Source organism: Phaethon aethereus (assembly GCF_964289735.1).
Source record: "Phaethon aethereus genome assembly, chromosome: 3".
Taxonomy (NCBI): domain Eukaryota; kingdom Metazoa; phylum Chordata; class Aves; order Phaethontiformes; family Phaethontidae; genus Phaethon; species Phaethon aethereus.
The window spans coordinates 109232083-109259995 of record NC_138576.1 but is presented as its reverse complement, the minus strand read 5'-3'; the positions used below and the strand labels follow the sequence as shown (position 1 = coordinate 109259995).

The 27913-nt window shown below is 40.3% G+C and overlaps 2 protein-coding genes across 4 annotated transcripts in view; one reads left to right on the top strand and one right to left on the bottom strand.

Moving 5' to 3' along the window:
• Nucleotides 1–329: 329 nt before the first annotated feature.
• TP53BP2 (tumor protein p53 binding protein 2) lies at nt 330–21610 on the top strand. The gene is made up of 14 exons (XM_081997624.1): nt 330–431; nt 3053–3227; nt 5178–5359; nt 5750–5914; nt 6336–6573; nt 8333–8455; nt 8833–8972; nt 9772–10261; nt 10632–11413; nt 13314–13451; nt 14012–14145; nt 15161–15327; nt 18430–18629; nt 21418–21610. The coding sequence occupies exons 1-14, from the start codon at nt 345–347 to the stop codon at nt 21457–21459; spliced, it is 3063 nt and encodes a 1020-aa protein (XP_081853750.1). The 5' UTR covers nt 330–344; the 3' UTR covers nt 21460–21610.
• A 2116-nt stretch (nt 21611–23726) lies between these two features.
• The window catches only part of LOC309403678 (calpain-2 catalytic subunit), a gene marked incomplete at its 3' end in the record, with an annotated part of 29418 nt that continues 25231 nt past the window's right edge, over nt 23727–27913 (bottom strand). The window contains exons 16-20 of one of the 3 annotated variants that reach the window (XM_081997915.1): nt 26778–26846; nt 26123–26201; nt 25003–25119; nt 24453–24511; nt 23727–23750 (exon numbers count right to left, since the gene is read on the bottom strand). In XM_081997915.1, the coding sequence (XP_081854041.1) occupies nt 23727–23750; nt 24453–24511; nt 25003–25119; nt 26123–26201; nt 26778–26846 (348 nt within the window). Of the gene's footprint in view, nt 23751–23998; nt 25120–26122; nt 26202–26777; nt 26847–27913 lie in introns of those variants that run through there. The other 2 variants (XM_081997914.1, XM_081997913.1) reach the window with 2 other exon arrangements.

The window sequence follows — 27913 nt, the reverse complement described above, 5'->3', positions numbered from 1 at the left end:
TTCTGGGCTCGGTCAGTCAAAGCTGATTCATGCTGAGCTTAATTATAAAGGGCCCTGAAATGCCTCTTTAAAATGCAGCTGGGATTTTGCTAGAAATATTAATGTTTCAAGAGATGTCGGCTTATGTGTGTTGCTGGATTGGGCTATGCATGTGTATGAACTTACAACTATTCATCCTTTTACCATGAAAATAAGCCATTTTTTTCTAACTATTTTATTGGGTAGTTAGCTGTTATTTTTTTTAAAGATCTTTACCATAGTTTTCTGCAGTAGGTCTAGAGCCAAATTAAAAATTCTAGATTTAGCATGCTTTGGATTTTCTTTGACAGGTCACTGCTCCAAGGATGGATATGACACTGGCTGAACTTCAGGAAATGGCATCACGCCAGCAGCAACAAATTGAGGCTCAACAGCAAATGCTGGCTAACAAGGTGAGTTTGGAATGAGATTGTTTACAGCCAGGAACAAAGGTAGTAAGAGTCACATGAGGTGGAGGGAGGGTTGGAGATTTGTGTGTGGTTGGGGTTTGGTTTTTTTTTTCCTACCTCTTATAAACAGAGCGCTCCCTTTCTTTGGCTCTGTCTTTTTAAATTTGAAAGTCAACCTATGCAAATATCCAGTAGTAAAACATTAAAATAATGGCAGTGATAGAAGTGACCGTATAGCTTACGAAAAGGATAGAACACGTAACATTAATATATTGTTATTCATCCTGGTGGCTCTGCCAGCCCTATTTGTGTTCCGTGTGGTGACCAGCCATTCAGTGGTTTGATCACTGAACAACACTTTTGTCTCCATATAATGCTGTCCTCTAATGATATCTTGCTTTCTCCTGACAGAGTTCAATGTGCCTGGTTTCCTGGGGCAGCCATCTGGAAAAGATGGCATGTATTTGATAAAAGTAACTAGGAGAGTGATTTATAAAATGGTTGCTGAACACTAACAGAAAAGCTAATGAAAGCACACAGGGTGCTCCTGAATTGTTTAGGGGGAAAAAATACTCTGGGTGGAGGAGTTACCATGCCTTTCAGAATGTGCTCTACAGGGGAAGAAGTAGCTTCTGTCTTGCTACTCTTCCTCTGTCAGAAGCCCTGTCTCGCTCTCCTTTCGAGGTAGCTGAGTTCTACCCTTCTCTCCCCCACCTCCCTATGTTTAGCATCTTCTTTCGTTCCGTGGGCTTTCAATAAGCATATCTCAGGGAACTGCTTCAAACTATGGCTTTCTGATGGTTCTGAAGGACCTGCAGAACGATACTACGGCCTGTCAAAATAGCCAATAAAACTTCATTTCTGTTTTATGATAAGAACTGGTATGAAGAAGATGCAAATATAAATGTAAAAAATGATTAGACTTTTCACTTGAACTTTAGCAGCACAATTAATACCCATCCTGCGCAGATTAATTTGCCAAGGTAGAACGTTGCCCTCTTCTCGGTTCCAAACTGACAGATGAGTGTTTCATATAAAAGAGAAGCCTAAACTTTTGTAACTTCTGGCTGTTTCACTGACAGGTGATGGTAATAGACCTTGGTCTAATAATAGTAGTAACACTGTAGTCACTATATATACATGAAACCAGAAATAGGAACACTATGTCTATTTACTATAAAGGGAATTGTACAAGACCTAAAAAAAACCCCAAAATAAAAATTATGAGTTTGAGACTGGATAGCTACCCATCCAGGTAGGTGTCTGTTGCCTGTGGTTTGCAGAAGAGTAGCCTTGTGGGTGTCCTGTTGGAGAACTTTTCATTTAACCTTGCCGCTCTGAAAGGGCACCTAGGAAAGCAGGTTTGTTCCAAACAGAGGCGTTCCATTGCCTATTTCCTGCCTTCTGAAATCAGATGCAGTATTAAAAATAGAGGGGGGGAATAAGTTTTCTTTCTAGACATGAGCTGTAATATCTATTTTTTGACATTTTCCTGTGTGGGATTGACTCTAAACTAGTACATAAACTGCAGGTGCTGCCTGGCTCTCTCTGGAAGGCAAGCTCACTCTTTTGCTCTCCCTTTTTTATTCAAAGTGCACAAGAGTCCCCATTTCCAAATATGATGGCTGATTTTGATTTTTTTTTTTTTTTTTTGAGGAGTTGTTGAGTTCTAATGTTAGTAAGCAGTGGTAGTCTTGGCTGTTTGTTAGTGGGTGCTTGGGAAAGTCTTAGTAGTTCTCCTACCTCTGTAACAACTGATCATCTCCAGAACTGAAAGCAATGTATAATGGCCAGTGATTTAAAGGAAGTCTCTATAGGTGATCTAGTGGTTTCTTTAAGCTCTGAACTATAGGCATCTGTATATAGAAACTGGTAGTGCACCATTTTACTCTTATGCTCTTGGGGAGGCAAAAAGATCCTCTCCACTGAGGTGATGTCTGTTGTATAAATGGGGCCAGGTCACTGTGAAGGTTTTCCCATGTCTTGAATCATCCTGTGTTGTGATAGTAGTGATCATTACCAGGAAACAGTAAATTTTCAGAGCTTTGGTGTGCAGTGATCCTCATCTCAAGGAGGTTCTAGCAGAACTAGTAAAAGTACAAACAATGGTGAAAATGATCAATAATTTATGGAATGCCTTCTGTATAAAGAATGTCTAATATTCTCCAGTATAACTTACAGTTGTTTAAAAAGTGACATATGATAGAGATCTGTAAAGTACAGATGGAGAAGGTAGAGGGGAAATAATCATTAGCTCTTGCAACTCAAGAGCCAAGTAGTGATTAAATGAAATCATGTCATGGACCATGAATGCTAAAATTTTTCTTTGGCTTGAAAGGGTTTTGAGAGATTTCATGTAAGGAGAATTTACTGAGGGCTGTTAGATACTGTTACCACCTCTGTTTCAGTAGGTTCTTGTACTACAGAATGGCTGTACCTGGAAGATTGTATTGGGACAGAATTGGTACGTGTTTGCTCTGTTCTCTCAGACTTCCCTTGATGCTGAGAAATCAGGATACTGGGCTAAAGCTGTTCTGAGCTGCTGTGGAGATTGTATCTGTCAGTACCTTACCATAAGTTAATTAAATAAGAAAAAAAAAAAACCCTCCTTGTCTTGACTGCAGGAACAACGTCTGAAATTCCTGAAGCAGCAAGATCAGCGACAGCAACAGCAAGCTGCTGAACAGGAAAAACTGAAGCGATTAAAGGAAATTGCTGAGAATCAGGAAGCCAAACTTAAGAAAGTGAGAGCACTGAAAGGCCATGTGGAGCAAAAAAGACTCAGCAATGGGAAATTAGGTGAGTTGCTGCTTGGGGAAAGTAGCCTGTGATTTTTTTTTTTCATGAAGAGTGGTTCTTGGAACTCTAAAATTTCTGGTGATTTCAGTGATTCAGAGGAGGTGTTTACAGGGTTCCAGGAACTCTTAATAATTTCATATCTTGTATTTACCAAGAAAAGTCCTGAATGACTTAGAACAAAATAGATTTTCTTACTGTATTTTAAAATATCCCATAAGGGCACCCTGTGTTTTGAGCCTAGTATATCTGCTCTTTAATTACAGTGTAGGTTTTTGTCCTTACTGTCAAGGTTTAACCCCATCCGGCAACTGAGCACCACACAGCTGCTCGCTCACTCCCCTCCCCGTGGTGGGATGGGAGAGAGAATCGGAAGAGTAAAAGTGAAAAAACTCATGGGTTGAGATAGGAACAGTTTAATAATTGAAATAAAATAGTAATAATAACGATGACAAAAGAATATACAAACCAAGTGGTGCACAATGCAGTTGCTCACCATCTGCCAACCGATGACCAGCTAGTCCCTGAGTAGCATCCCCTTAGCCAGCTTTCCCCTAGTTTATATACTGAGGATGATGTCATATGGTATGGAATATCCCTTTGGCCTGTTTGGGTCAGCTGTCCTGGCTGTGCGCCCTTCCAGTATCCTGTGCGTCTCCAGTTTTCTCAGTTGGTAGAGCATGAGAAGTGAGAAGTCCTTGACTTGGTGTAAGCACCAGGTAGCAACAACTAAAACATCAGTGTGTTATCAACATTATTCTCATGCTAAATCCAAAACGCAGCACCATACCAGCTACTAGGAAGAATATTAACTCTATCCCAGCTGAAACCAAGACATTTACTTGTGTACCACAGCAACTTTTTCCATCCTTGATGTTAATATCCCACACATTTAGAGTGTTACTTTCTTGGCCTATAACAAAGCTTGGCCTGATACCCATGTGTTGCCTCTTATGCAACAGGTAACTTAATGGCCAAAGTGGCCAAGTATTTTCTTTTTAATTACGGAAATCCGACTAGTGTATGGCTTGTTGATGCAACATTAAATATTTATTTCAGACTTCATATCAACACAAGTTTTTCTGCCTACCTTTTCATCTTCCCTCTATACATATTGTACAGAACTTGTCATTTCCAGCTGGACTAAAATGAAAATATATTGGTTTATTAAGGTAAAATATAAATAAAAATGTTGTTTTAATAGGAAGCATGGTGCTTTACAGTTAAAGTGTTTTTTCTATGTGAAGAATGCATTTTCTGTTTGGGTTCTGTTGCACAAAATAAACATAAGTTTAAAGGAATAGAAGGATGGTAGAGTAATACAGCATCTTGGAGTATGTGTATCTGTTACCCTGCACCATCCCCAGCAGGTCTGGTCTTCATACTTGCTTGAACTCTTAATGAGTCCTTAAACTTTGTTCTATTATGCAACAGTTTTGGCAGTGGGAGCAGCTGATGACACCTGTTTGTAATAGACCCTAAAAAGCCCTCTGAGTCGTTGTTTAATATAACAGCTGAAGTGTTTTGTCATTTGAGTTCCTATGACCTAAATTTGGAGTTTTAAATATCATAAATATGGCTTGTGGTTGAGCAAGTGTCTTCCTGTGGAATTCAGCATTAAGTGAATTTAGACTTCTAAGACTAAATTCAGCCAGGTATGTGGTTTTGTTTCTTTCCGTGCTTCAGAAAGTAAAAAGTGTTCTTTTTCCCTCCCCATCAGTGCTCTAAGTAGACCGAATTTACATAATCTTGCTAGTGTGTTTGCTTTTACAAATGCTTCGACAAGAGCTGGTTTGACAGGGACCGTGAGTTTGCGGCAGCCAGCCGCAGCCTCCGTGCAGCACGGCTCTGGAGGCCAGCAGGGTGCTCTCTGTCCCCTTAACCGCCGCCTTGGAAGCAGCCCACGCTCGCCTGTTTCTCAGGGCAGCTATTGTGCTCTCTCGTCCTCTCCAGTGGAGGAGATTGAACAGATGAACAGCCTGTTCCAGCAAAAGCAGCGCGAGCTGGTGCTGGCAGTGTCAAAGGTAGAGGAACTCACCAGGCAACTGGAGATGCTGAAGAATGGCCGAATTGATGGTTACCACGACAACCAGTCAGCTGTAGCTGAGCTTGACCGCCTGTACAAGGAGCTGCAGGTAAAGGCAAAGCTGGCTTATGAACCACAGCTCTAAGGGCTAAAAGTTGGTTGGGTTGTTTCTTGCCTCGTTGGAAAGAAATCCTATTGCTCCTGTTCCTGACAAAGCTGCGTGGCCGCCTGTGTGCTGAGGATGGAGAGTTAGTTGTACTGGGTTCAAGGTAAACAGGAGAAGGAGCATGCAGTGTATATACCTTTCCTTTCTGCAAAATTTGGAGACTGACCAACATTTTCTCAGGAGAAAATAAGCTGAGTTTGCCAGCATGACTTGACTTTTTAGAAGGCTTTTCTCTTTGTAACTGTTTCCTGTCCCCCATCCTGAAAGTTAATTTGTTTTGATTTTTGTTGTTTTCCCCTCCTCCCCCCACCCCCGCTTTGTGAATTTATTCAGTTGAGGAACAAACTGAACCAGGAGCAGAATGCCAAGCTGCAGCAACAGAGGGAGTGTTTGAACAAGCGCAACTCGGAGGTGGCAGTCATGGATAAGCGTGTTAATGAGCTGCGAGAGCGCCTGTGGAAGAAAAAGGCAGCTCTGCAACAAAAAGAGAATGTACCAGTAAGTGTGGGATATTTAATAGCAAAAAAAATTAATTTAATTTGTGGCCCATACAGTCTGAAAAAAGCTTGCTTGTGGGCAAGGCTGTTCAGATACTAGACTTGTTTTTATCTATACGTGGTGGTAGTCTTGTATTATTAAAGTACTTTTCATGGTACATTAGTGTTAACCTACTTACTCTTTATGGACAAAAACTGTTCGTATGCTGTCGTGGAATTATTTTCTTAGATAATTTCTGCTATTACTACCTCTTTTGTACAAAGACAGTTTGTATCTCTTAAAGCTTTTTTTAAAAAGCATTTTTAAAATGGGAGTATAATTTTCTACTTGTTTTTTTCCTTTTTGACTTCTGTTTCAAACTCTGATGGGTGGATATTGCAGCATAACACTCTTTAAATTGTCTTTTTGTTTTTTTCCAAAGGTTTCTTCAGATGGGAATTTACCCCAACCTGTGGCTTCTGCTCCAAGTCGAGTGGCAGCAGTAGGTCCTTACATCCAGTCCTCTACTATGCCACGTATTGCTTCCAGACCTGAACTTTTGGTGAAACCAGCATTTTCAGATGGGACACAAGCTTTGCAGGCACCTGATGGTCCACTAAAAACACAAACTCTACCCAACATGAGAGCTGGGAGCAGTTCACAAGCTAAAGCTCCTGCAGGTAATAGCTTACAATTAATATTTCTTCTTCAGAAATGTTTTGTTTTCTTATCTACCAGTTCTGTCTTTTTGTTTTAAAGCAAAGTATTATTTGAAATGTCAGTCTTGCTACTTGCAATTTGCCTGCCCTAGTGAATATATTTTATAAGTACTGAAGTTATACAATTCAATGTATTACAAGTTAAGTAATCCTCTTAGTGAGCAATTTGAGTTGTTACACAGTGTAGAATGTAGGAAGGTTTTTCTGTAAACTAGCGATTTATTTATTTATTTAAAACTACTCCTAAAAACTATACAGCAGTGCTTGTTTGAGTTTCTAGAGGCAGTTTTAGGACATACATGGTAACAACCTGGTGCCTGGACTTAAAAACTAACAAAAACTTAGCAAGCCAAGTTTTCTAATCATGCGTTTTGGAAAGGACACATCTAAAAGATTAACCAACATCACAGGAAATATTATAAAGGAAGCAGTTAATTGTAGCACAGAAATAGCAGTAAACTTGCTGACTTCTTGATGGCATAGGAATATGGGGAGACGTAAGTCTAATACCTGAGATGAGGCTTGGCCTCTCCCACTAGGAGTGTTAATGAAGACTTGCCTGGCTTCTCTGTGGCTTTCTGCTATGACATACAGTTCAGCTCCATGAGAGCAGAAGTCTGGAGAAACTGGAGAGTTGCAAATATCTCTTCTGTGCTATCTTGGGAGGAGAAGACTTACTTTTCATCTGGGACATCAGAGAAACCCTGATCTTCCCAAAAGGAAGAAATGGAAGCTGAGCTTGTAGAATAGTTCTGTTTATTTTTTGTCTCCCTCCCTCCATCTCTAGCTCTGGCAGATACTATTATTAAAGTAGTCATGACAGAAAACGAGTCCAAGTGTCTCTTGCTGTACTGGAGAATGGGGAGCTGTTTGCAGATCCTAAACTGCTGGAGTGGAATTTTAGCTCTAGTGCACACAAGATTTGAATTTTTGCTACAGGAATACGTGGTGGTGTGCTATTTGAACTAAAACATCACTCTTTATTCTTCAGCGTTTGGGCAAAACAACCGCTTTCCTAGAGCGATAGTATTCGATACTTTGTCAGAATAAAACTTTTATTCTGCTGCTTATCATTACCATTTCAATTTAATATCACTTATTGTACTAGATAATTTACAATTTAGTGAAGGTAAAGGTTTAGGGTGAAGTATTTAAACTAATAGCAAGTTGCAAGCATTTTCTTAGTTATTTTTGAAGCAGACTGGATGTCTACTCCAGTGAATGTAAAGATCAGCTTTAATGCAGTGCCTATATGCACATTGAACATAAAGATGATTTTTCTGCTGTTTTGGATGTTACTTGTAGGATCTATTTATGCTTTAAAGCATCATATTTTTCTTTGCATGGTGTGTCTTTCTTATCCCTTCTTACCATCCTGTCACTTTTAACTTACTGTAAATATACAAGGAAAGTTAGTTACTAGCTGGAAAGAAGGCAGTCTAAAGAAGTTTCTTGTCTGAATGCTGTTAAGTGCAGACATGTGCTCAGACAAATAGTTTTGCTGCCGCTTTGATAGTTGTTTCTGAGCTTGGTTTTGCATTCTCTTTTTAAAATGAACAAATGAGCAAAAATCTAAAGTGATAGGATTTATAGCAGTTAACCTGTATATGATAGTGGTGCACGGTCTAGACCTGACTCTTAAAAAACAAACAAACAAAACTGTAATAAATGAGTCAATAAAATTATTTTAGCTTAATCTGTTCCCCTTGCTCTCTCCTAGCTTCTGTGGTCCCCAGTGCAAAACCTTCCCCATCTGCCACTGACTGGAGTAGTTCAAATACAGACAATCATATTAGTCAAGGATCAGCCTTGACTTCAGGAAAAGGAATTGTGACTAGTGAAGGTATGTTCTAAATGTGCTTGGCTAATCTTAAAATATGCAAAATCTAGTTAATGACATCTGTTTCTTCTAAATGCTTCAGTAAATATGTAGAATTCATCTGAAAGCACAAAAAAAATCAAGGAATATTGCTATATAAGCTTTAGTATGATGATGCAGGGATATTTAAAAAAAAAGTTTCAGATGGTGAAGTAGATACTAATGCCTTCATACATCCTCCTGTTAAATTTGCAAGAGACAGGATTTGGCAGGCCCTTGGGTCCTTACTGCAGGGGTAGGATGGATACAAAAAGTATCCCCTTGAGTATTGCACAGAACAGGACTCTTACTCCTACGATTTGTGTCGTCCCTTTTTAAAGGTCTTCCCCTCTCTCTAACAGTGGCTGAAGGAGAAACTTTTTTACGAGACAAAGAGAAGAAAGTGCGTCCATTCTCAATGTTTGATTCTGTGGACCAGTCTGCTGGGCTTGGCACGCTGAGAAAGAACCAGAGCAGTGAAGATCTCCTGCGAGAAGCACAGGTATGCGGGAAACTCAAACCACTGCGTCCCATCTGATGGGGATTACTGCACAGCTTTTCAAATGGTGCTGTCAGGAAGCTCTTTGAAGACCTAGGTCTTCTCTTAAAAGACTACTTCTAAGGAAAAAAGTCTTTTAGGCTTTTAATGGCAGTTGGTAACTCAATCTTGTTCCCTACACTCACTGTGATGAAAATGTATCTTTTGACTGAGTGCATGAAAATGGCTATGTTACTTATACTAGCGTGTATGTATATATCCTCCTTCCCCCCCCCCCTCCCCCCGATTATATGCATTGGAGGTATTTGCATGAGGTTTTTAAAATCATTTACACACTTGTTTCACTGTTTAATGCAGCAGTGTCCTTCAGATGCTTGATTTGCAGTAAGACTTCCCACCTAAATCTTGGCACAAGGGCACAATTTGATCAGGTAGGGCTGAAGTCATACAGAAGAACTGGGGATGACAAGCACTCTGTTGTAAAACAAGCTTCTTGCCTACAGCTGCTACTACGTGCCTCCAATATCTCTAGAGAAATTACTGTGCCCTGCCATTGCTTGATGTTTTAAACATAGCTGCTACAGAAAGAATTAAAGAGAATGGGTTCAAAGTATGAACAACTATGATCATAAAATGTTTCAAGAAATCTCTTCATGTTTCTAGTGCTGTTGTAAAACAGTATTGCAGCAACAGTAGAAATGCTGGATACTGTGTCGTTCTGTGAGGCTCTTTGGTCCTTCACAGCAGAACTCCTAAAACGTGTTTTGCTGTTTAATCTTAACTTTTTCTTTTTGTCTTTCAGGCAGCCAATAAAAATGTAACAAAGGTGCCACCACCTGTCCCCACTAAACCAAAACAGATAAACTTGCCTTACTTTGGTCAAGCCAGTCATCTGCAACCTTCTGATACTAAGCTGGATGGAAACCTGCAGAAGCTGCCTTTGGCTGTTTTAACTATGGGGAACAAACAAAAACCAGTGGCACAGCAGCCTTCCCATCCTTCTCAGCAGATACAGCAAAGAATTTCTGTACCTCCTGCAGGTCCTTCCTCTAGCCAGGACCAAATTCTTCCCTCCTCCAAACAGGAAAGTCCCCCAGCAGCAGCTGTGAGACCTTTTACCCCTCAGCCGTCCAAAGAGACCTCGCTCCCGCCATTTCGAAAGCCTCAAACTGTGGCTGCAAGTTCAATTTATAGCATGTACACGCAACAGCAGACTCCTGGGAAGAACTTCCAGCAGGCAGTGCAGAGTGCTTTGACGAGGGCGCAGACCAGAGGACCACACTTCTCGAGCGGTAAGCATGTGGCCCTCTACCTGTCTTCTGCCTTCATAAACCTCAGATCAATGTACTTTCCACCTAGTCTGTGGGTATAAAGCTGTACTTCAGGGGAATTAAGCAGGTTAGTACAGCTGTAAGACTCTTAGGTGGGTCTTACATGCTCTCTTGTGTAAGGTGTCAGCGTTAACAAAAAGTGCAGAACTGTCTTGCATTTGCAAGATAACTAATGGTAAACCTGGTTACTAGATTAATTCTGTACATTTGATCTTATTATTCTGCTGCTTTGCCCTACATAGGCAAATCAGGTTGCATGTTCTTTTTAGCTGCTTTGATCAAATACTCACACTTGGGTTTTTTCCCCACCCCTCTCTGAACTGCTCTGCAGTGTATGGCAAGCCTGTGATGGCAGGAGCTGGTGTACAGAATCAGCTGCCGCAGACAGAGAACGTCTACTCAAACCTCCAAGGCAAGCCAGGCAGTCCAGAGCCTGAGATGGAAACAACAGCCTCTGCTCATGAGAATCACGAAACAGAGCGAATACCCCGTCCCCTTAGCCCGACGAAATTGCTGCCTTTCTTATCCAATCCGTACCGCAACCAGAGTGATGCTGATCTGGAAGCACTACGGAAAAAGCTGTCCAATGCACCCAGGCCACTGAAGAAACGTAGCTCCATTACTGAGCCAGAAGGACCTAATGGCCCCAATATTCAGAAGCTGTTGTATCAGAGGACCACTCTGGCTGCAATGGAGACTATCTCAGCTCCATCACATCCTTCCAAACAGACAACATCAGCTTCCAGTCCTGAAAGCCCAGCAGAAATCCCAAATCCTTATCTAAGTGCAGAATCGGAAAAAGAAACAGCTGCTTCTATGCCAGAACCGGCCATTGCTGAGGAAGCAGAAAACACACCAGCAGATGAGAGTGAAGCTGTTCTTCCCTCTGTAGCATTGGACACTGTATCTGAGGGCACGTCAGATGGTGATGAACTCACACAGCCGAAAGTGGAAGAACCAAGCCTAGAAGCTTCACTGCCACTGGAGGTATACATGGAAGAATATCCTCCATATCCACCACCTCCCTATCCATCAGGGGAACCAGAGAGTTTGGGAGAGGACTCATTCAATATGAGGCCTCCTGAAGTTACTGGGCAGTTTTCCTTGCCTCCTGTAAGTATTAGTTAGCCCACAACTTCAGTGCCCTGCCAATAAGTCATCTCAAGTTCTGCCATAAGCCCTGTGTGTTGTCCTGTTAAGCTTAAGCAGATGTGGGAGAACAGTCACACAAGTAGGCTAGAAGTCTGTCTCTGGGTAGCTGTTCTGTGTGTGTGATGCTATTATCTCCAGAGTGAATGAAAGTAATGAAAAGTCTCTGGTGTCTCGAGAATTTATGACATGATGAAAAGTTTCAAATGGAATTTGATACACAAAAAGTAAAACTCTTCCAGGCTATAAAGAACATTCCTTATAGAGGTCTGCCTACTACATCAAAACTGTACTTTCTTCTTAAGAGAAATTGAAGTTGGTTGGGTGTTTTTTTTTTCAGGCACAGATACAGATTTCACAAGCATTCCCACTATTGCTGATATGAGATGGAAACTAATTATATTGATCCCAGATTGCATTTGTTTATCTGACAGTGCCTTGCTTGAAAAATATGGAGAAACATATTTCTTTAGTTTCTGCTTTAAAAATCATTTGTAGATATTGGCTACTTGCACTTCTACTGAAATGTTTTCTCAGTCTTTCTTTGGAACCTGATTTAACATCAGTCGGTTCTCAAGTTCCATCAAAATGGAGTCTCTTTGGGCTAAGGGTAGGCAGCATTTTACCATCTTGATTGTTTTGGAAGTTTGTATCTGTGTTTGTGGTATGGTGTTATCTCACTGTTGTAGAACAGAAATGCTTACTGCTTTCAGTTCCTCAAAGAATTTCTTTTAAAACCTACCATGAATAGAATGTTAATAACTCAATACATGAAAGTGGTTTGTTTTTTTTTTTCCTCCATCACTTCAGTGCAGAGGAGTTACAAGGCTAAAAAGCACATTTAAAGCTTTTAACTTCTGCATGGAATAGTCATTGCATGTTTTCATGCTTTCAAGACTTTGTCCTTACTCCCTTTTACAAGGAAGCTTGAGTGGTAGGATTTCCTAAATTGTAAGAACTCGTTTCTGTCTGGTTTTGTAATAATTCTGCGATGATGAGAAGAAACCGGCCCAACTTCTTGATTTCATATTTAAATACCTGGGTTGTGCTGACAGGCTCTTTCTTTAAAAAGCCTTTACTTTTGATATTATGTAAAAATCAAGAGGCAAAAGAGTATTTTCTGGGAATCTCATCTTATATATCTTATCTTCACATGTTTGCTCTTGCAAAACATGAGTCATTTCTATTCATCTTTGCCTGGACATCTGTCAGAAATTTACATACCCTTATGAATAGTGTTTATTGCTGCTGCACAGCCAGCTGGGGAGAGCGCTGAGCTAGTGCGTGCATATTTTCTAGAGGAAGGAGTACAAACTCGGCTATAGAAATACTTGGTTTCCAGTATCACTGAGAGCATCTGAAGTGTTTCTACCCTTGGTTCTGTATTCTTTCCAAACCCATTTTCCATAACTATTTCTGTTCCTGTTAAACTCTGCTAAACTTAGGAAAATGCTAAGAACTCATTGGTGCTTAAAAAGTAGCATACTTGATGGAGTCTTTCAAGGTTCTTGGTTTGTGTAACAGCTTTGAGACCTAATGCTGAAATGGTCTGCATTCAAAAAACTTGCATTTTTTTACCTGATCTTTAGAGATTTGGGAGTTTTATGATTTTGATGTGTTTCATCAAGGTGACTTCAGTATTTGAGTAGAATACTGGCCTTGTCTGGACATGAAGGCAGAGATCTTTCATAACATGCCTAACCTACTATATTCATAATGTGTTGGAATTGTCAGAAAATAGTCTACATTTCACATTAAACGCTCCCTTAATTGGTTGTTTCTGCCGTCATCCTCAAATAAGCAATTCTATATTCTTGTTCTTCCCAGGAAAAAAATGCCTGTAACTTGTGTTACCTTTTCACAGGGGAAGAGGACGAACTTGCGTAAAACTGGCTCTGAGAGAATTGGGCACGGAATGAGAGTGAAATTCAATCCCCTCGCATTGCTTCTGGATTCATCTTTGGAGGGGGAGTTTGACCTCGTGCAGAGAATAATTTATGAGGTACAAATGCTAACTTTTAAGAGAAGGCATAGCAATCCTGGTTCAAACTGGGAAGTCACAGCTTTTTCTGGACTGGGGAAGCTGAAGTAATAGTGCACACCTAGATGTGCCCTTGAGGACCTAAGTCCTAATAGGACATGGCTACTTGGAGGCTGGTTTTAACAGTGTTAAGTCCAGACTGGGTATTTAGCATCAAGACTGTATATTTGCAGGACAACTTTTTCCTCATTTCTTATGTAGTGTTTCATCCCCTATCTGGCATGTTACTAGATAATTTGATAAGTAGAATTCACGTGGATTTTGTTACTAAGTTGTTATGATACCATTTCTCTGAACCATTTTAGGTTTTCACTATTAAAAGGAGGCTGCAAGCTTATATGTGAGTTGTTTTGCAAGATTGGTTACTGCTGTAGTTTTCTGCCTGTTGCTCATGTCCTTCATAGAAATATGGATCAAAATCATATTTCAGAATAAGATAACTGATTTTTTATATATATGAAGAGATGTTTATTACAGAGAGTTTCACCAGAATGTGAATGGCTCCTTTTCTGTCTGAATAGGTTGAAGATCCTAGCATGCCCAACGACGAAGGGATTACTGCACTGCACAACGCTGTGTGTGCTGGGCACACAGAAATTGTGAAGTTCCTGGTGCAATTCGGTGTGAATGTGAATGCTGCAGACAGTGATGGATGGTAAGGCTTTCTTTAAGTAGTACATTACAGATGCTCTCCACAAGAGACCTATGACTTGGAGGCTGCTACAGGTCCCTCAGAAGGGCCTTCACTTTGCTCCTATAGAGCTGGCAATGACTTTCCTACAACAGAGCAACAGCAGTTCTCTGTGGGGCATCATATGAGAATGCCCAGAGGAGAAAATAGGCAAATTATACTAATACTCCCTATAAGAAAAAAGTGTGTGTCTAAGGCCCAGTAGGGTGGATGCAGTTGTCAGGAAATCACTGTGTTTCTTTGAGATCTTGAGGACAGCTTATGCATAATGAGCCATTTGCTGAAATTCCCAATGTCCTGTGTGAGAGACTATAGCTTACACATGCTCTGGGCAGTATCTAGCCCTGCAAACTGTCCTCAGTTCTTTGTCCAATACTCGGGACAACTTAAAAACAAAGCAGAAAAGCCTAGGCTTGCAACTGATAATGGGATACAAATCTTTGCAGGTAGCTAGGGAGCTTATTTACTGGAGTGGGGGGCAGTGATTTTACTATTATTTCTGCCTATTACAAAAATGTCTAAGGCCCAAGACTGAATAAAGATTCTTGTAGTCCTTCAGCCTCAGTAGTTATCCCAATTACCTGCACTTGTCACCAAGTCTTGACGTAATTGTCTAGATTGTAAGAGGCATGATGTCGGAAGGATTTCTGAGTGGTTTTCTAATATTAATTTTTTTTTTTTAAATTTTTATTGTTCTAATGAATGTTCTTGAAATGTTAATGGATTAGGAAGAAGGTAGCATAACTAGAGTTCCAGATGGAAACCCAGCTTTAGGGCTCAAGCAGCTCTTGGTAACTCCTGTTATCTATGAAAAGCAATTGTTCCTGACATCCTGGTTAAGTGCTTCTGGTGGGAAGCCTTCAGCGATGCAGTACTGATTGCTAGAGGTCACACACAAAAGTAATTTGCCCCCAGGAGTCTGTAAGCACCGCTATGAGCAATAGAAGTAATGTGTCATCTTTTTCTTCTTGGCTTGCAGGACCCCATTACACTGTGCAGCGTCGTGCAATAACGTGCAGGTGTGCAAGTTCCTGGTGGAGTCAGGTGCAGCTGTATTTGCGATGACCTACAGTGACATGCAGACGGCTGCAGACAAGTGTGAGGAAATGGAGGAAGGCTACACACAGTGCTCCCAGTTCTTATATGGTAGGTGATGACAAATGAGTTCTGGAGCATGCTAGGGACTCACCTGGCACTTTTTGGTATGTTTCAAGATGAGAAGTGGTAAGTTGCATACTTAGGTTGTACGCCCATGCCTTGAGTTTCTCTTGCAAAGGGAGAGGTTTTAGCCAGCTTCTTGTCACAAAATGAGATCCATCAAGACTAACCTTGTAATATTGAACCTACAGAGAAGATCTGAGTAACAAAACATTCCCCTACATCAAAAATCGTGAAATGAGTTAAACAGCACTCGTTGACAAATACATTACTGTGAGGTGATGATTAGGTGAGTCTTACCACATAAGTATTTTTTTACATAAAAACAAAACTAGTATGGCTATCTCAGTAGGCAGTTCATATCTGCTACTGGCATCTTTAAATGAGGAGTATTTCCTAATGTGCACTTCAGAACCAAGAAAGGTATTGCCAAGGTGCTGCCTTAATGAAGGTTTCTAAGCATTGAATTTTACTTTATCTTTCTGGCCTTTCTCTTCGCTGGCATTGAAAAAGAAATCCCATATTAAATTTAGATTTTATTCAAAGACTAAGACTACAGGGGAGCTATCTTATAACAGAGAGGATGAATTCCCTTTAGGGTATGATGAGTATTAGTCAATGAGGTTTTAAACTACATTACTGTATGTTTTGTAAGTAATGAGGCTTTAAATTACTTTTCTGTGTGTTTTTTTATGAAGTTCTCGTCCCCTATGCACCTACTAGGTGGAGCGTCATCTATCTGTAAGAGGTTACAGTAATAGCAACGTAATATGTGTAAAAAGCTGTAATACAGCCTTTCTGGTTTTGTGCAACACGTGAGAGCCGAGTTTCTATAAGCTGCTCAGACAGCGTATTTCAAAACAGTCTGTCCAGCTAACCTCACTAAGCTTGAAAACTGTCTCTCTTGAAAACTGTATCTCTTGGTGCCAAATATATAGCCTTCCCTATGAAGGGAGGGACCCTATTTAACTAGTATTGTAATCTGTGTTAGTTTTGTATCCAGACTCCAGTGGTGGTCATCAACAGCAAATGCCCAAGGAAGATTGTAGGACTAAATGAAAAGTAATAATACTTGTCCAATATTTCTTACTGGTTTTAACTCTGATATGAGTTAAGAAATGGTATCTTTGTGTTGAATAGATCTTGAGCGATTTCTTTCAGGAATTTGTCTAATTCTTAAATTCAGGTAAACAGCCCACAGGATCCTGTGGGCAGGAGATCCATGGTTTTATTATATACAGCACGAAGAAACACATTCTTTTTTTTTGTGCTGTTTTTTGGACCTACCATCTGGTAATCTCACCTGATACTCCTGTTTTTTGTTGGGTTTGGGATTTTTTTTTTGTTGTTTTATGAGACATTCTTCAGCGGGTCCTGAAAGGACTGTAAGGCTTTGGCTTACTGCCAGCTTTTCCAAATTGAAACGACCAAAACTAAGGTATCTCTTGATACATTGGTTATTCAGCTATCCAATTTCCATATTGTTCTATTAGGCATCAGTCCTATTGCTAAGACTGTATAGTTACAGTATGGAATTCATTCACTGGCTAAATCTGTTGCCGGCTGTAAAAGAAGTTTGGGGATGTGTATCTGTCTGTTTCCAGAACAGATACCGCATTATAAACGTGGCCCTGTAAACTTGTCTGTAAGGTGAGAAACCTTGGTGTAATTCATTGATTCACCTAATACCTTTTTGTTGTAAACGATGCACAATATTGAATATCATCAACAAGTACAGGTAGGTTTAAATAAAACTGCTAGTCCCTTAGCATTGATTAAATGACAAGTCTGATGCTGCTTAAGTATGTAATTTTTCACTTTCTAAGATTTAATGCCTGTGCTGTCTCTAAGAGCATGTTTGCGCTGCTACCCTGGTGTGACTGTTACCACCTTTTTAGAAGACCAGATCCATTGTGTGAATCTTCTCTTTGTCTGCTTTGATATTCAGTGCCCAGTCTTAACCCTTAATTGTACCAAATGCAAGGGGAGAGCTTCTCTGAGCAGAATTAAGCACACAGTGGAAGTAATTTTATTTTACATGATGACCTGGTGTGAGCAGGTGCTTCCTTTAGCAGACATAAGTAAGAATCCTATACAATAGGTTGTAATAGGTAAGAGATGGAAAGGGAAATGACAAGTTTTGCAATACGTCGTGCAATGTACTTTTTGTTCCTGACAATACCAAAACCAAACAAAACAACTCAGTAGGATTCAGTATTTTAAAAAGGAATAATTACCTGAGAGAAAGTTTGTATAATAGTTGATTGAGACATCTTTTCTGGTTTGCTGGTTAGAAGCTGAGGAGTGTGTACAGAAAGAACAGTATTTCATCTTTGGCTACAGGTGTAAAATGAGCAAGTTCTAAATAACATCTGCACGGTGTATGCATGTACTCCAAAACCTTGGTCCAGGAGCAATTTAACAGAATTATGTTTCTGAAGTCAGTGTTTAAAAAAAATAGTTAAAATAGTGGCAGAAGTGAAGAACTGCTGAGATAAAAGTGTTTGAGTTAACTGAAAGCAGCTGGTGGGTAGCAGACAATCTTTCAGGTCTAAGTCTGAACTGCAGCTTGTTTTAAAGTTCTGAAATGAAGTGGCATGGGTGGCAAATGACACCTCAGGCATCAAAATGACAGTGGTGGTCAACATAAGCAGGTATTGCTATCTCTGTTTGACAAAAAAGAGATTACTGATGAACTAAGGGTACATACATGTGTTTCATGCTCATCACTTAGGTGTAGGAAGTGTGAACGCTAGTGCAAAAATACAACCTTTCATCAATCACTGCTCCTCTCCCCATTTACCTTGTATTTTTTTGAACATGTGTAAGCACGGAATCTGTCTGCCATGTGCACAGGCTAACTTCACAATGCCACCTGTTCCAGGACTGACTTTCAGTAGGCTGATGACAACAAGGTGCTAAGTGTGATAGGAATTGAGGTTGGTTTGGTTTTGGTTTGTTTGTTTTTGTTGTTTTTTTCCCTGGACTGCTCTCCAGTAGAGTACAGCAGTCTTTCCAACTGTTGTCTTTTTTCTTTTTTTTTTTTGTTGAACTTTTTTATTGAGCTGCTCTGTGTTTTTAATGTTGCAGGAGTCCAGGAGAAAATGGGGATAATGAACAAAGGAGTGATTTATGGACTCTGGGATTATGAGGCTCAGAATGAAGATGAGCTCTCGATGAAAGAGGGAGACTGCATGACAATCTTGCGCCGGGAAGATGAAGATGAAATTGAGTGGTGGTGGGCACGGCTGAATGACAAGGAAGGCTATGTTCCCCGCAACCTGCTAGGGGTGAGTCCTTGATACTTCCAGAGTCAAAAAAACCCCAACCCACTATGTGGAGTTTACACAGCATGTATCTAGGTTAAGTCTAATTTCAAAAGTTGAGAGAAAGGAGCTAAAGTTCTCCACTTATTCATTTGGGGAGTTGCATACCTTGGCAGAGTGGGTTAACACCCTCTGTTTAGATGCCTAACACATGTTGTTCTTCTATGCGCCCATTAATGTAATCTGTATCACCACACTGCCGTAGCAGGTTCTAGGAGACTAACCTTGTCTCACCATCTTAGAGGGGGAAAAAAAACCTTTTATCTGAACATGACGTGTGCATAAGGTTTTGTTGAGCATGTGAAAAGAACTGGCCTTCCCCTCTCTTAGAAAGTGATTTACTGGCACAAAGGGCCTTAAGAGCTGAAATGTGTATGAAGAATGACTCATGAGTCCTCCCCTGTCTGGGTGTACACAGTGCACCTTGTGATCTGAGATGGTTTCACAGAGAGTTTTAAGATAAACACTGCAAAATTCTACGGTTATCTTTTTTCCTAGTGTTGAAAAAGAGATCACATTGCCAAATAAAGGCAGATCTTTGTTTTCTCCTGTGCCCTTTAAGTAATATTTAACCACATGTCAAAGGCCTTAAATGAATGGTTTCTCCTTTCCTCGTCACCTTCTGTACTACCTCTTTCATTAAAAAAAAAACTGTGTACAAATAATAGATACTTACAATTATCTCCCCATATTGCTCCTCATGGCTGAGTTGCTAGAAAACTACAGCAGATGGACACGTATAAAAATTCCATTAAGCTTTTTTTTTCTACGTATCCAGTTGCCCTGCTGCTGGAGATAAGAGGTTCTGCCAATGCTAAAGATTAACCGCTGTGAATTTTAGCTGATTGATGTATGATGCTTGAAAGAGGCTGAACCTGCTTCCTCATGCAGATAATCCTTACACTTAAACTGGTTGGATTTTGCAGACCGACTATATCTAATGTAAAATCAGTTTTAATTTCTGTATGACTTTCAGGTCAGACCTACCCACAATATACTGTAAAATTCTCCCTAGCATAGCACTTCTGCTCATTTTTTTTTTCCTCTCCAAATGTAAACATTTCTAAATTGAAAGCAGCCCTGCACACTAAAGTCAGAAATGGCAGTGTTTTGTTTGTTTTTTTTTCCCTTCCCTCTGCCCCAGGGTGAATTGTGCATGTGCTATTTCTTCTTAAGTTTGCACACTCAGCCTGAGCACAGGTGCGTAAGAACACAAGGAGCATCTGTGCTTCTGTAATAAAAAGCACAAGGCAACACATCTTAAACTGGGGATCGCAACTTATCCTTCTAAGCACAACACAATCCAGACAGAACCTTTTGGGGAAAACTACCCAAGCCCAATATTAACTGTTACGCTCTTGTGTCCGTTCAGTTGTTCTTGTACTGCTACCAACGTTTCTGTGGTTATTCCCAAAAGCAATTACTGGACTCCAAATACAGCAGCTGAAATCTAGGCTAAGATGTTCAGCATGGAGGAAAATGTTTGGTAGTTTAATATACTCTTATATTAAGTTGTATTTGTATCACAGCTGCTTTATCCTTTTGCAGTTAGGTGTACTGAATAAAAACAAAGATGAAATTATCTGCATCAGTACTCTACCCTTCTTAAGTGACTCACTAGCTCCCTAAGCTGAGAGAGCTCTAAAATTGAACACAAATAAGATAATGCTGTCAAAATACTGAGTTCTTAGTGTTCAAAAGATTTCTTTTGGTGTTATCGGGTGTTATGCTACTGTGACTGGCTGACTGAGTCTCTGCTAGTGGTGAAATCATAGCAGGCTGAGACAAACGTTGTGGGGGAAGTTGTTGGTCTTCTCTTCATCATTAGCTGACTGTGAAAAAGAGGAAAGCCAGAATCTGGTTGAAGAGAGAAAAGGGAATCTTTAAGGAGAACTTTAGACCAAAAAACTCAGGCTGTAATGTAGACATGCATTGCAATTTAGAGCATGGAGGATTCATCTTTCCTAACTGCATGAAGCTTCTTCCTCTATTTTCATATGCCACTAGTCATGTTTTGCAGAACTGTAGTTGTTCCCAAACCGCTTTCCAAGTAGGAGTCAAGAGCTTCCCAAGAGTCTTGGCACTGCTGTGAGCTGTGTCGAGCTGTGTGCCCCATCAGTCCTCGCCCTGAGGCAGTCTCTGTGCATAACCAGGATGTGTGAATGGCTCATGGGCCACAGGGTGGCAGCTACTGATTTACTGCCGAGCAGTTAAATGAATTTAACTGGCCACCCACTATCCACTAACTAAAGCACAGCTCCTACAGTTCCATGGCCCTTATGCAGCCAGATGTTTCCAGCTTGCCCAAAGCTATAGATATGTAAAAGTTCATACGCATTGAGAGAGAGAAAGCAAAACAGACTTCAATACCTCTCTATTTCCATTTATAAAACAGGGGAAATCCAATAGTTCACTGAACACAAAAGTCTCTTGACTTACAAAGCCATGTGCTTTTCCTAGCCCACCCATTGGGGTATAGCTGAAGATACTGAATTATGTGCTGTTCAATGCCTTCCTTTTGTACTGACATGATTAGTATTTTTTTTTTAAGCTTGCCTAGGAATGCTGAATTTGTATTTGTTAATGCTCTGGGTAGTTTTTATAACCATGCTTTTGCTACTAGAGATTACATTAGAATTGTAGCACCAGAGAGAAGTTTTTCTTTCCTTTTTTTTCTCCTCTTTTTCTTTAAAAAAGAAATTAACCTTTTAAAGCACTAAAATTTTAAATCTCATTTCTGTTTTACCCTCAGCTGTATCCAAGGATTAAACCTAGACAAAGAAGCTTGGCATGAAATAGTACAGAAGCCAGATTCTTGAAGTACTAATCATGGATGACTTACAAAAAAAAATTCATTTTGTGTTGGTTCCAGTATCATGAGACTTATTTCAATGACAATGTAATTTGAAAGCTATGAAGAATGTGCTTTGAAAACAAATGAAGGATTGATGCATTAGCAAATGGATGAGGGCATTCGACAAGATGAAATAATGCTTACAAGCAAATGAAATTCTGCTCCCTTTGGTTTAAGCAAGCCATTATGTTCAAGTACCCACTCTGATTTATTCAAACATGGCAGAAAAGAATTTTACATTTTTCTGCATTAAATACAAGGACCTTTTCAATTTACCATTGAAGGAATCATCATGAAACAGACAACTTGGCTGTGTCCAAATTTATCCCGAGGCTTTTTCCAGACGAGAGAAATTAAAGTATGTGCACAGCACCCTAATGCTTATTGCTGGAAGCAGAACATTTGTTAAAGCAGCTAAACCGAAGTGCATCTGAACAGCAACAACCATGTGATGAATTGATTAAGCAATAACTTTTAAAAATGCTGTAGCATCTTAGGAATTCTATGTATTCAAAATATTACATGCTGTAACAGATAACGTAGTTTTAGATTCCTCATTTTACAAAGAGCCTCATGTATTTATTGTATTTTGTACTTCGAAACTGAAGTGTAGAAACTTTCTGTAGACCTTGACAACTTACTTGTTTTTACTTGACTGTGATACCATTAAACTTTTGTCTCCTCTTAAGTTTTAACTCTGGGTATTTTAGTATCAAGTTTTTATTAGACCATCTGAAAGTGTTACCAGGAAGACACACTGCTGTTCTATGTGACCCTACCATTCAACTACTTTCTGTATTAAATGAATGGGGGAGGAGAGGCTTAATTTAAGACAGTCTTTCTGCATTTAAAATTAAGCTGAATCTTAGCTTTTAAGGTTAACAAAGGTTATATGCAACTAAAAGACATACTTAAGGAAGAAAATCTTGGTGCAAGTATTTTCTAAATAAAGCCTCTCCCATGGAACTATCCTTTGTAGCTATTAAATGATCATTCCAAAATAAATAATGAACACTATTTAATAGAGAGTATAAAATCTTTCCTTAAGAGTCTTTATGGACTGCCTCACCCTTCAGGCACCTGCTTTCCTAGTAGGAAAATCCTTACTGCTTTCTGAAATAAATACAGGACATTGTATGAAGGAGGACACAAGCAATTTCCTCAGGTAGGCAAACTTGAGTTCTTACTTCAGCTGACTTTTAGAAGCAGCCATCTGCTCATGTTCACAGCCTCTCAGGTACAGGGTATATTAGTATCAATTACCTTTCTGGGAAACCGTTAGTTTTTCAAGTATTAATCTTTTAAAGTATCAGGCGCTCTAACTATTTCATTAACTGACACACAGCCAGAGTGCCTAGTCAGCTCTAGAATTATGCTGTTTTTCCCCTTTAAAAGGCAACATATTCTGATCCTGACAACAAAAGCTCTGCAGCTTCTGTGATGATCTATCTATAAGAAAAAAATGTGCTTACTTGCAGAAGGAGTGAGAGTCTTGCAAGCTTCAGGTCTACTGTTTTTATTTAAATACTTTCTTGTATTTCAAAGGAAGATAAGATACAGGAAATCAAGATTCCACCTGAGAGCATGGGCTTTCTCTTGGTTGAGTCTGGTTGCCAGCAGCCTCCTGCTACAGGCACATCAATGGTCAGGAGGGAAAGACTTGTCCTTCAGTTTGAGCAAACATGTACTTGCTACTCAAATTCTTCAAAGAATATTTAACCAGACTACTCCTGGGGCTTGACAGAGAGCACACAAAGGACCCATATCTTACCTAAACACCTGTATTCAGGGATATGCAATACCATCCCTTTTCCAGTTTTAGATATGCAGGATGGAGCAGAGCTGTTACTCAGAAAGCAGTTATTAAACCACACTGTCAAGCTATAATGAGCTTTCTTCCAGAAGTCATGTAAAACACCTTAAATACAAAGATATTAGCAAAGCAGTATTTTCAAAGGTTGTACTGAGGATTTATACTACATTAAAGCTTTTGTGGATATATAAAGAAAGACTGTCAGACCCATAAAAATGAGGGTGCAGATTCTTCTGTTGTGGAAGTAGAATGCTTTCTTTCTTAATAACTGTGTGCAAAATTTGCCATGCATAAGTTAAGGCACGTTCACCTTAAGATATTACTTGTGTGTTTGCTTGATTATCTTCACCTGATCTTGTTCTTTTTGGAGATCTCTTGAGCTGGTGTCAGTGGCTCAAATGACAGTAAAGCACAGCCACTGTAAGAAGAGAGGAAAATGGCCCGAGGTTAAGCTTAGTAAAAATACCTGTAGCAAGTATGCATGTTCCCATTTCTACCATGAGGAAGAAAGCCTATTGTTACAGAAGTAATTTTAGGATCGTTCCTGAATGATTTAAATTTATACCTCATTTAAGTCAGAAGACTTTTGGGATGATCTGCACATTCCTCATGTAGGTCCAGAAATAAGTTATGTTTAGGTAATAAGCAAGTTTAACACATGTAGGAGGGCAGTTTTCTCCTAACTTAGCCCTTTCTACAGGGCACACGGTGCAGAAAGAAGCAGACATGGTCAATACCATGAGTCACTGCTGCACCTACATTTTTACCCTGTTTGTTGTTGACAGAAAAAGCAGGAAAGAAGCCTGCATACATATCAGCCAAAATTACTGCCAGAAAGGGACAAGTGGCATCAGGTTCAAGCAACCTGGCCTCTTTGTTAGAGAATACAATGTCATGTAGGTACATACTAGAAAAGCGTAACCTTTTTCAAGACTGCTTATAAATACACAAGCTATATAAATCCAGCAACTGTGAATACACATAACCAGCCAGAATCGGTCAGAATAGAGCAGGACAGTCTCTACTGTTAACCCATTCCTCCTGCCAAAAAAAAAAAAAAAAAAGAGACTACAATAAACATTTTAGAGCTAAATGAACTTACATTAATGAATGAACTTACATTAATGAGGTTCAATTCTATTGTTCCAGTTTTCTCAATATCCAGTTTTCTAAACATTTCTGTGGTGAGAGAGAGATGACAAACAAGGATGAGTATAGGAACAAATTGTAATGGCTTCCCGCTTCCTCTGCTTCAGGATCAAAAACTAATTTAGTCCTAGATTCTAAAATTCGTGACAACAGTCTATACCCCAAACTAGAAAAGGTCACTATAAAGTCATTGCATGCTTGTGTGCAAGAACAAGACTGAACACTTTTAATGGTTCAGTCTGCAATATTGACATTATTTGTCAATCTCTAAGTGTTTCAATTGATTCTTGGTTTTAAATCAACATTTAGTTGTTTGCATGGAGGACTGTCTGGCTCTGGTTCAGCAGCCTGGCCCAAAAGGCTGATTCCTAGATCTACGAGGAGCATGCAGACTGGCTTGCTGGATTTATAGCTCAGCTTTGAAGTTGCCTTGGTTCCAGTACAAAGTTTTCTGAATAAATTATCCTGAACTTGAAAACACAAAGCAACACAGTCTGTCTGGTTATTAAGCATGTACTCACTGAACAAGGTTTCCAGCCGAATCAAACACCGGACAAAGTTATCAAAGTCAATGATGAGGTCTTCATCAGCAAAACGAGCCACAATGATTTGATGTAACTGGCAGTTCAATTTGAACCCTAAAAATACAATGTGAAAGATTTAAAAAAGAGGAGGAAGAAAAAAAAAATGCAAAAAGCTCCAACCAACAAAATACCCCAAACCTTATACACTGTCAGAAATTCAATTAGCTTCTCTTGGTTAAAGTTGCAAATTTTAAGAGTATTTACTCCATTTTGGAAACTCCCAACAACCCCTTCTGTACTTGGAGTGATTTTAGAGCTGTGACTATGTCACGTGTGTTGTTCCTGCTGCATGTGGTCCCACACTTGCACTTTTGTTTCCCAGGGGACATGGCCAATTGCTCCAGCTTGTGGTCCTTCCTTGGGTGACGAGGCGGCTGCCAGACTCAGCCCCCTGAGACCTGAGATGAAGCAATGGCTTTCTGTAGGCAAATGGGTCTCTTATTTCCAAAGAGCATCTAAATGCTGGGACAAAAAGAAATGCTGCCTCATCTTACGCAGCGACAGGAAGAGAAAGCTCCAGAGAGCCCAAATGCTGATGTTAAGATGGCCCCAGAAGATCAGGAAGTTAATCTGAGATTGTAGGGCTCTGTGATACCCGCCTCAGTCACTACCATAACTCACATTTGCTGTTCAGTGGTTGCAGTAGCAAATCGACCCTTCTGAGCATCACCCCTTGGTCCAGCCACTTCCATTCCCTAGGTCATAGCCTCACTCCTACAGGCTTACGCCAACCCCCCAGTCACCCAGAGGTGCTCATTGAACGATGACAGTATGCCGTTATGAGACCAGATTGTTGTGCTTCAAAAGCTGGTCACTAGAGAAAATAACCGCAAACCTATCACTCCTTTGAGATGCTTTTAGCGTGCCTGCGTGCCAACACACTGCTACCCAAAAACAAGAGCCCAGGTTGCGCATCTAGATTAAACGGAGGCCTTTCATCAGGTCTGGGAACACAGGATTTTTCAGCTGACAAGTGGTATACAGGAGATGAGTGAGCTTCTATCAACCCACCTTGAAACTGATACAATCCTAAAAAGAGACAGAACAATACAAATACCTGCTGTTTCCAGCGCTCTCCTCATCTCATATGAATTCATGGTACCAGATCGATCCACATCAATTTCCCTGTAAATTTTCTGCAGAACGCAAAACCCCAAAGTCAAAACTTGTCAATAATTCAGAGCATGTTTTGGCTTTAGTCAGATGTCAAACATTTTGAAATGCAGCCTGCATGCTGCTCAGGACCATTTGCAACGTTTGTCTGAAGGACTAGGTACTTATCCCCAAGTTCATCTAAAAGTGGCTTTAGAAAGTCTTTTTAGTGCAGCAGCCAGAGCAGCCAGAAAATTCCTTGAATGTCTGTGCAAAACAGCACTATCACTTCCCAAGCAAGCAGCAAGACTGACATTAAACTCACACAGTTAAGTGGGAAGGCTAAACATATTTGGACACGAGTTGAGTTAAAACAAAACAGAAACCCCCTCAGTGAGTAAGGCAGGAAGAGAGGCAGCCTCTCCCTTCAGCCCTTCAGCCAGGGCTGAAGCCATCACACCCCTGGGCTCCAAGGGGCAAAACCTGGTGGACCAAGGACACACACGCATCATGAGCTGAAGTGACAGTCCCTGCTTTGGGAATTGTGATTGCATACATTGTCCGAGGCAAATCAGTCTACAGCCACCGCTACATTTGATCCCAAAAAGGCTGCGTCTTACCTGGTATTTCTGAATCTTTGTCCAGAGGGTGTGGAATTCCTTCAGTCCCAGTTTACCACTCCCGTCGTTCTTTTTTTTGTTAAGGTAAGCTCTTTGGAAGGAAGGAAAAGGGTTTCCCCACCCTGTGCTCGGGAGTTGTGACAATACTGAAAAAACCCCAATATTGCAATTAAGGATGCAAGTCCTCTCTGAAGGACTCATCCTGTTGAATACACAACTATTTTCCAAGAGTTGTCTTACTAAATCAATAGGGTGATTGATTAATTTAAACTGTGACCATTTAACAAGCTCCTTCTGCTCCTCCTATCTTTTCGACAGATGTGTAAAAGAGCTGAGATGATGCCATTTTGTTCTGCATCAATGGTTCAACACCTGCAGTTATAGGAGCACGAGTCCTAAGTCTGGATTATAAACAGGAAAAGCCACAACCAAGCCTGCTATTTGGAGAACTTAAGTTCGTGTAAGAACGGCTAACAAAAGAACCTGGTCATTGCATTGCTCCCAAAAAACACTAAGGAGTCCCTACAGACTGCCATATTTTACACCAAATTATAGCAGAGCATCGTTCTGTTTAGCTAATTTTCCCTTTTTCTGACTATGCAATTTAACTCCCACTGCACAGAGAAACTGAACGCAACTATTTTTAGACTTGAATCCTTCATCCTACACATTTGCCTTTATTCTTAGGAGTAGAAGCTCCTACAAGTCAGCATAGTCTCTGCTTCCTGTATTTGTTTGCATCATTTTCTATTTGCTAAATCCTCATGGTTTTACGATGCCCTTACTCCAGCCAGGTAACAAAGCAGTGAAATGCAACGTTCAAGCTCTACAGCCAAGGCTACCCACACCATGCTGAGAACCAGGTGCCTTTTCCCAGCACAAACACCACTTTGTCCCCAGCTAAACCAGAACATGCAACAGCTGGGAAGACTTCAAAGCAGATAGTCTTCTCTGAAAATGGATTTTACCCACTGCCTGGGAGGGTGCATGTGCACGGTCAGCAGCAATGGCAAGGGCTGCCATTTTTATTCAAGGGAATCAGAGTAAAAGCAGCTTCTCCACCTCAGCAGTCGCTAGTACATCAGTATGGACCCACCACTGCAGAGGCAGCAGCTCACCTACTCCAGCACAGGCAG

What these genes read in the sequence shown, in the direction of transcription:
- TP53BP2 (XM_081997624.1), top strand. Translation starts at nt 345, where the DNA reads ATGGATATGACACTGGCTGAACTTCAGGAAATGGCATCACGCCAGCAG. An exon ending in AGGAATTGTGACTAGTGAAG is followed by an intron (nt 8,456 to 8,832) that starts GTATGTTCTAAA and finishes TCTCTCTAACAG; the next exon opens with TGGCTGAAGGAGAAACTTTT. An exon ending in GCTGCAGACAGTGATGGATG is followed by an intron (nt 14,146 to 15,160) that starts GTAAGGCTTTCT and finishes CTTGGCTTGCAG; the next exon opens with GACCCCATTACACTGTGCAG.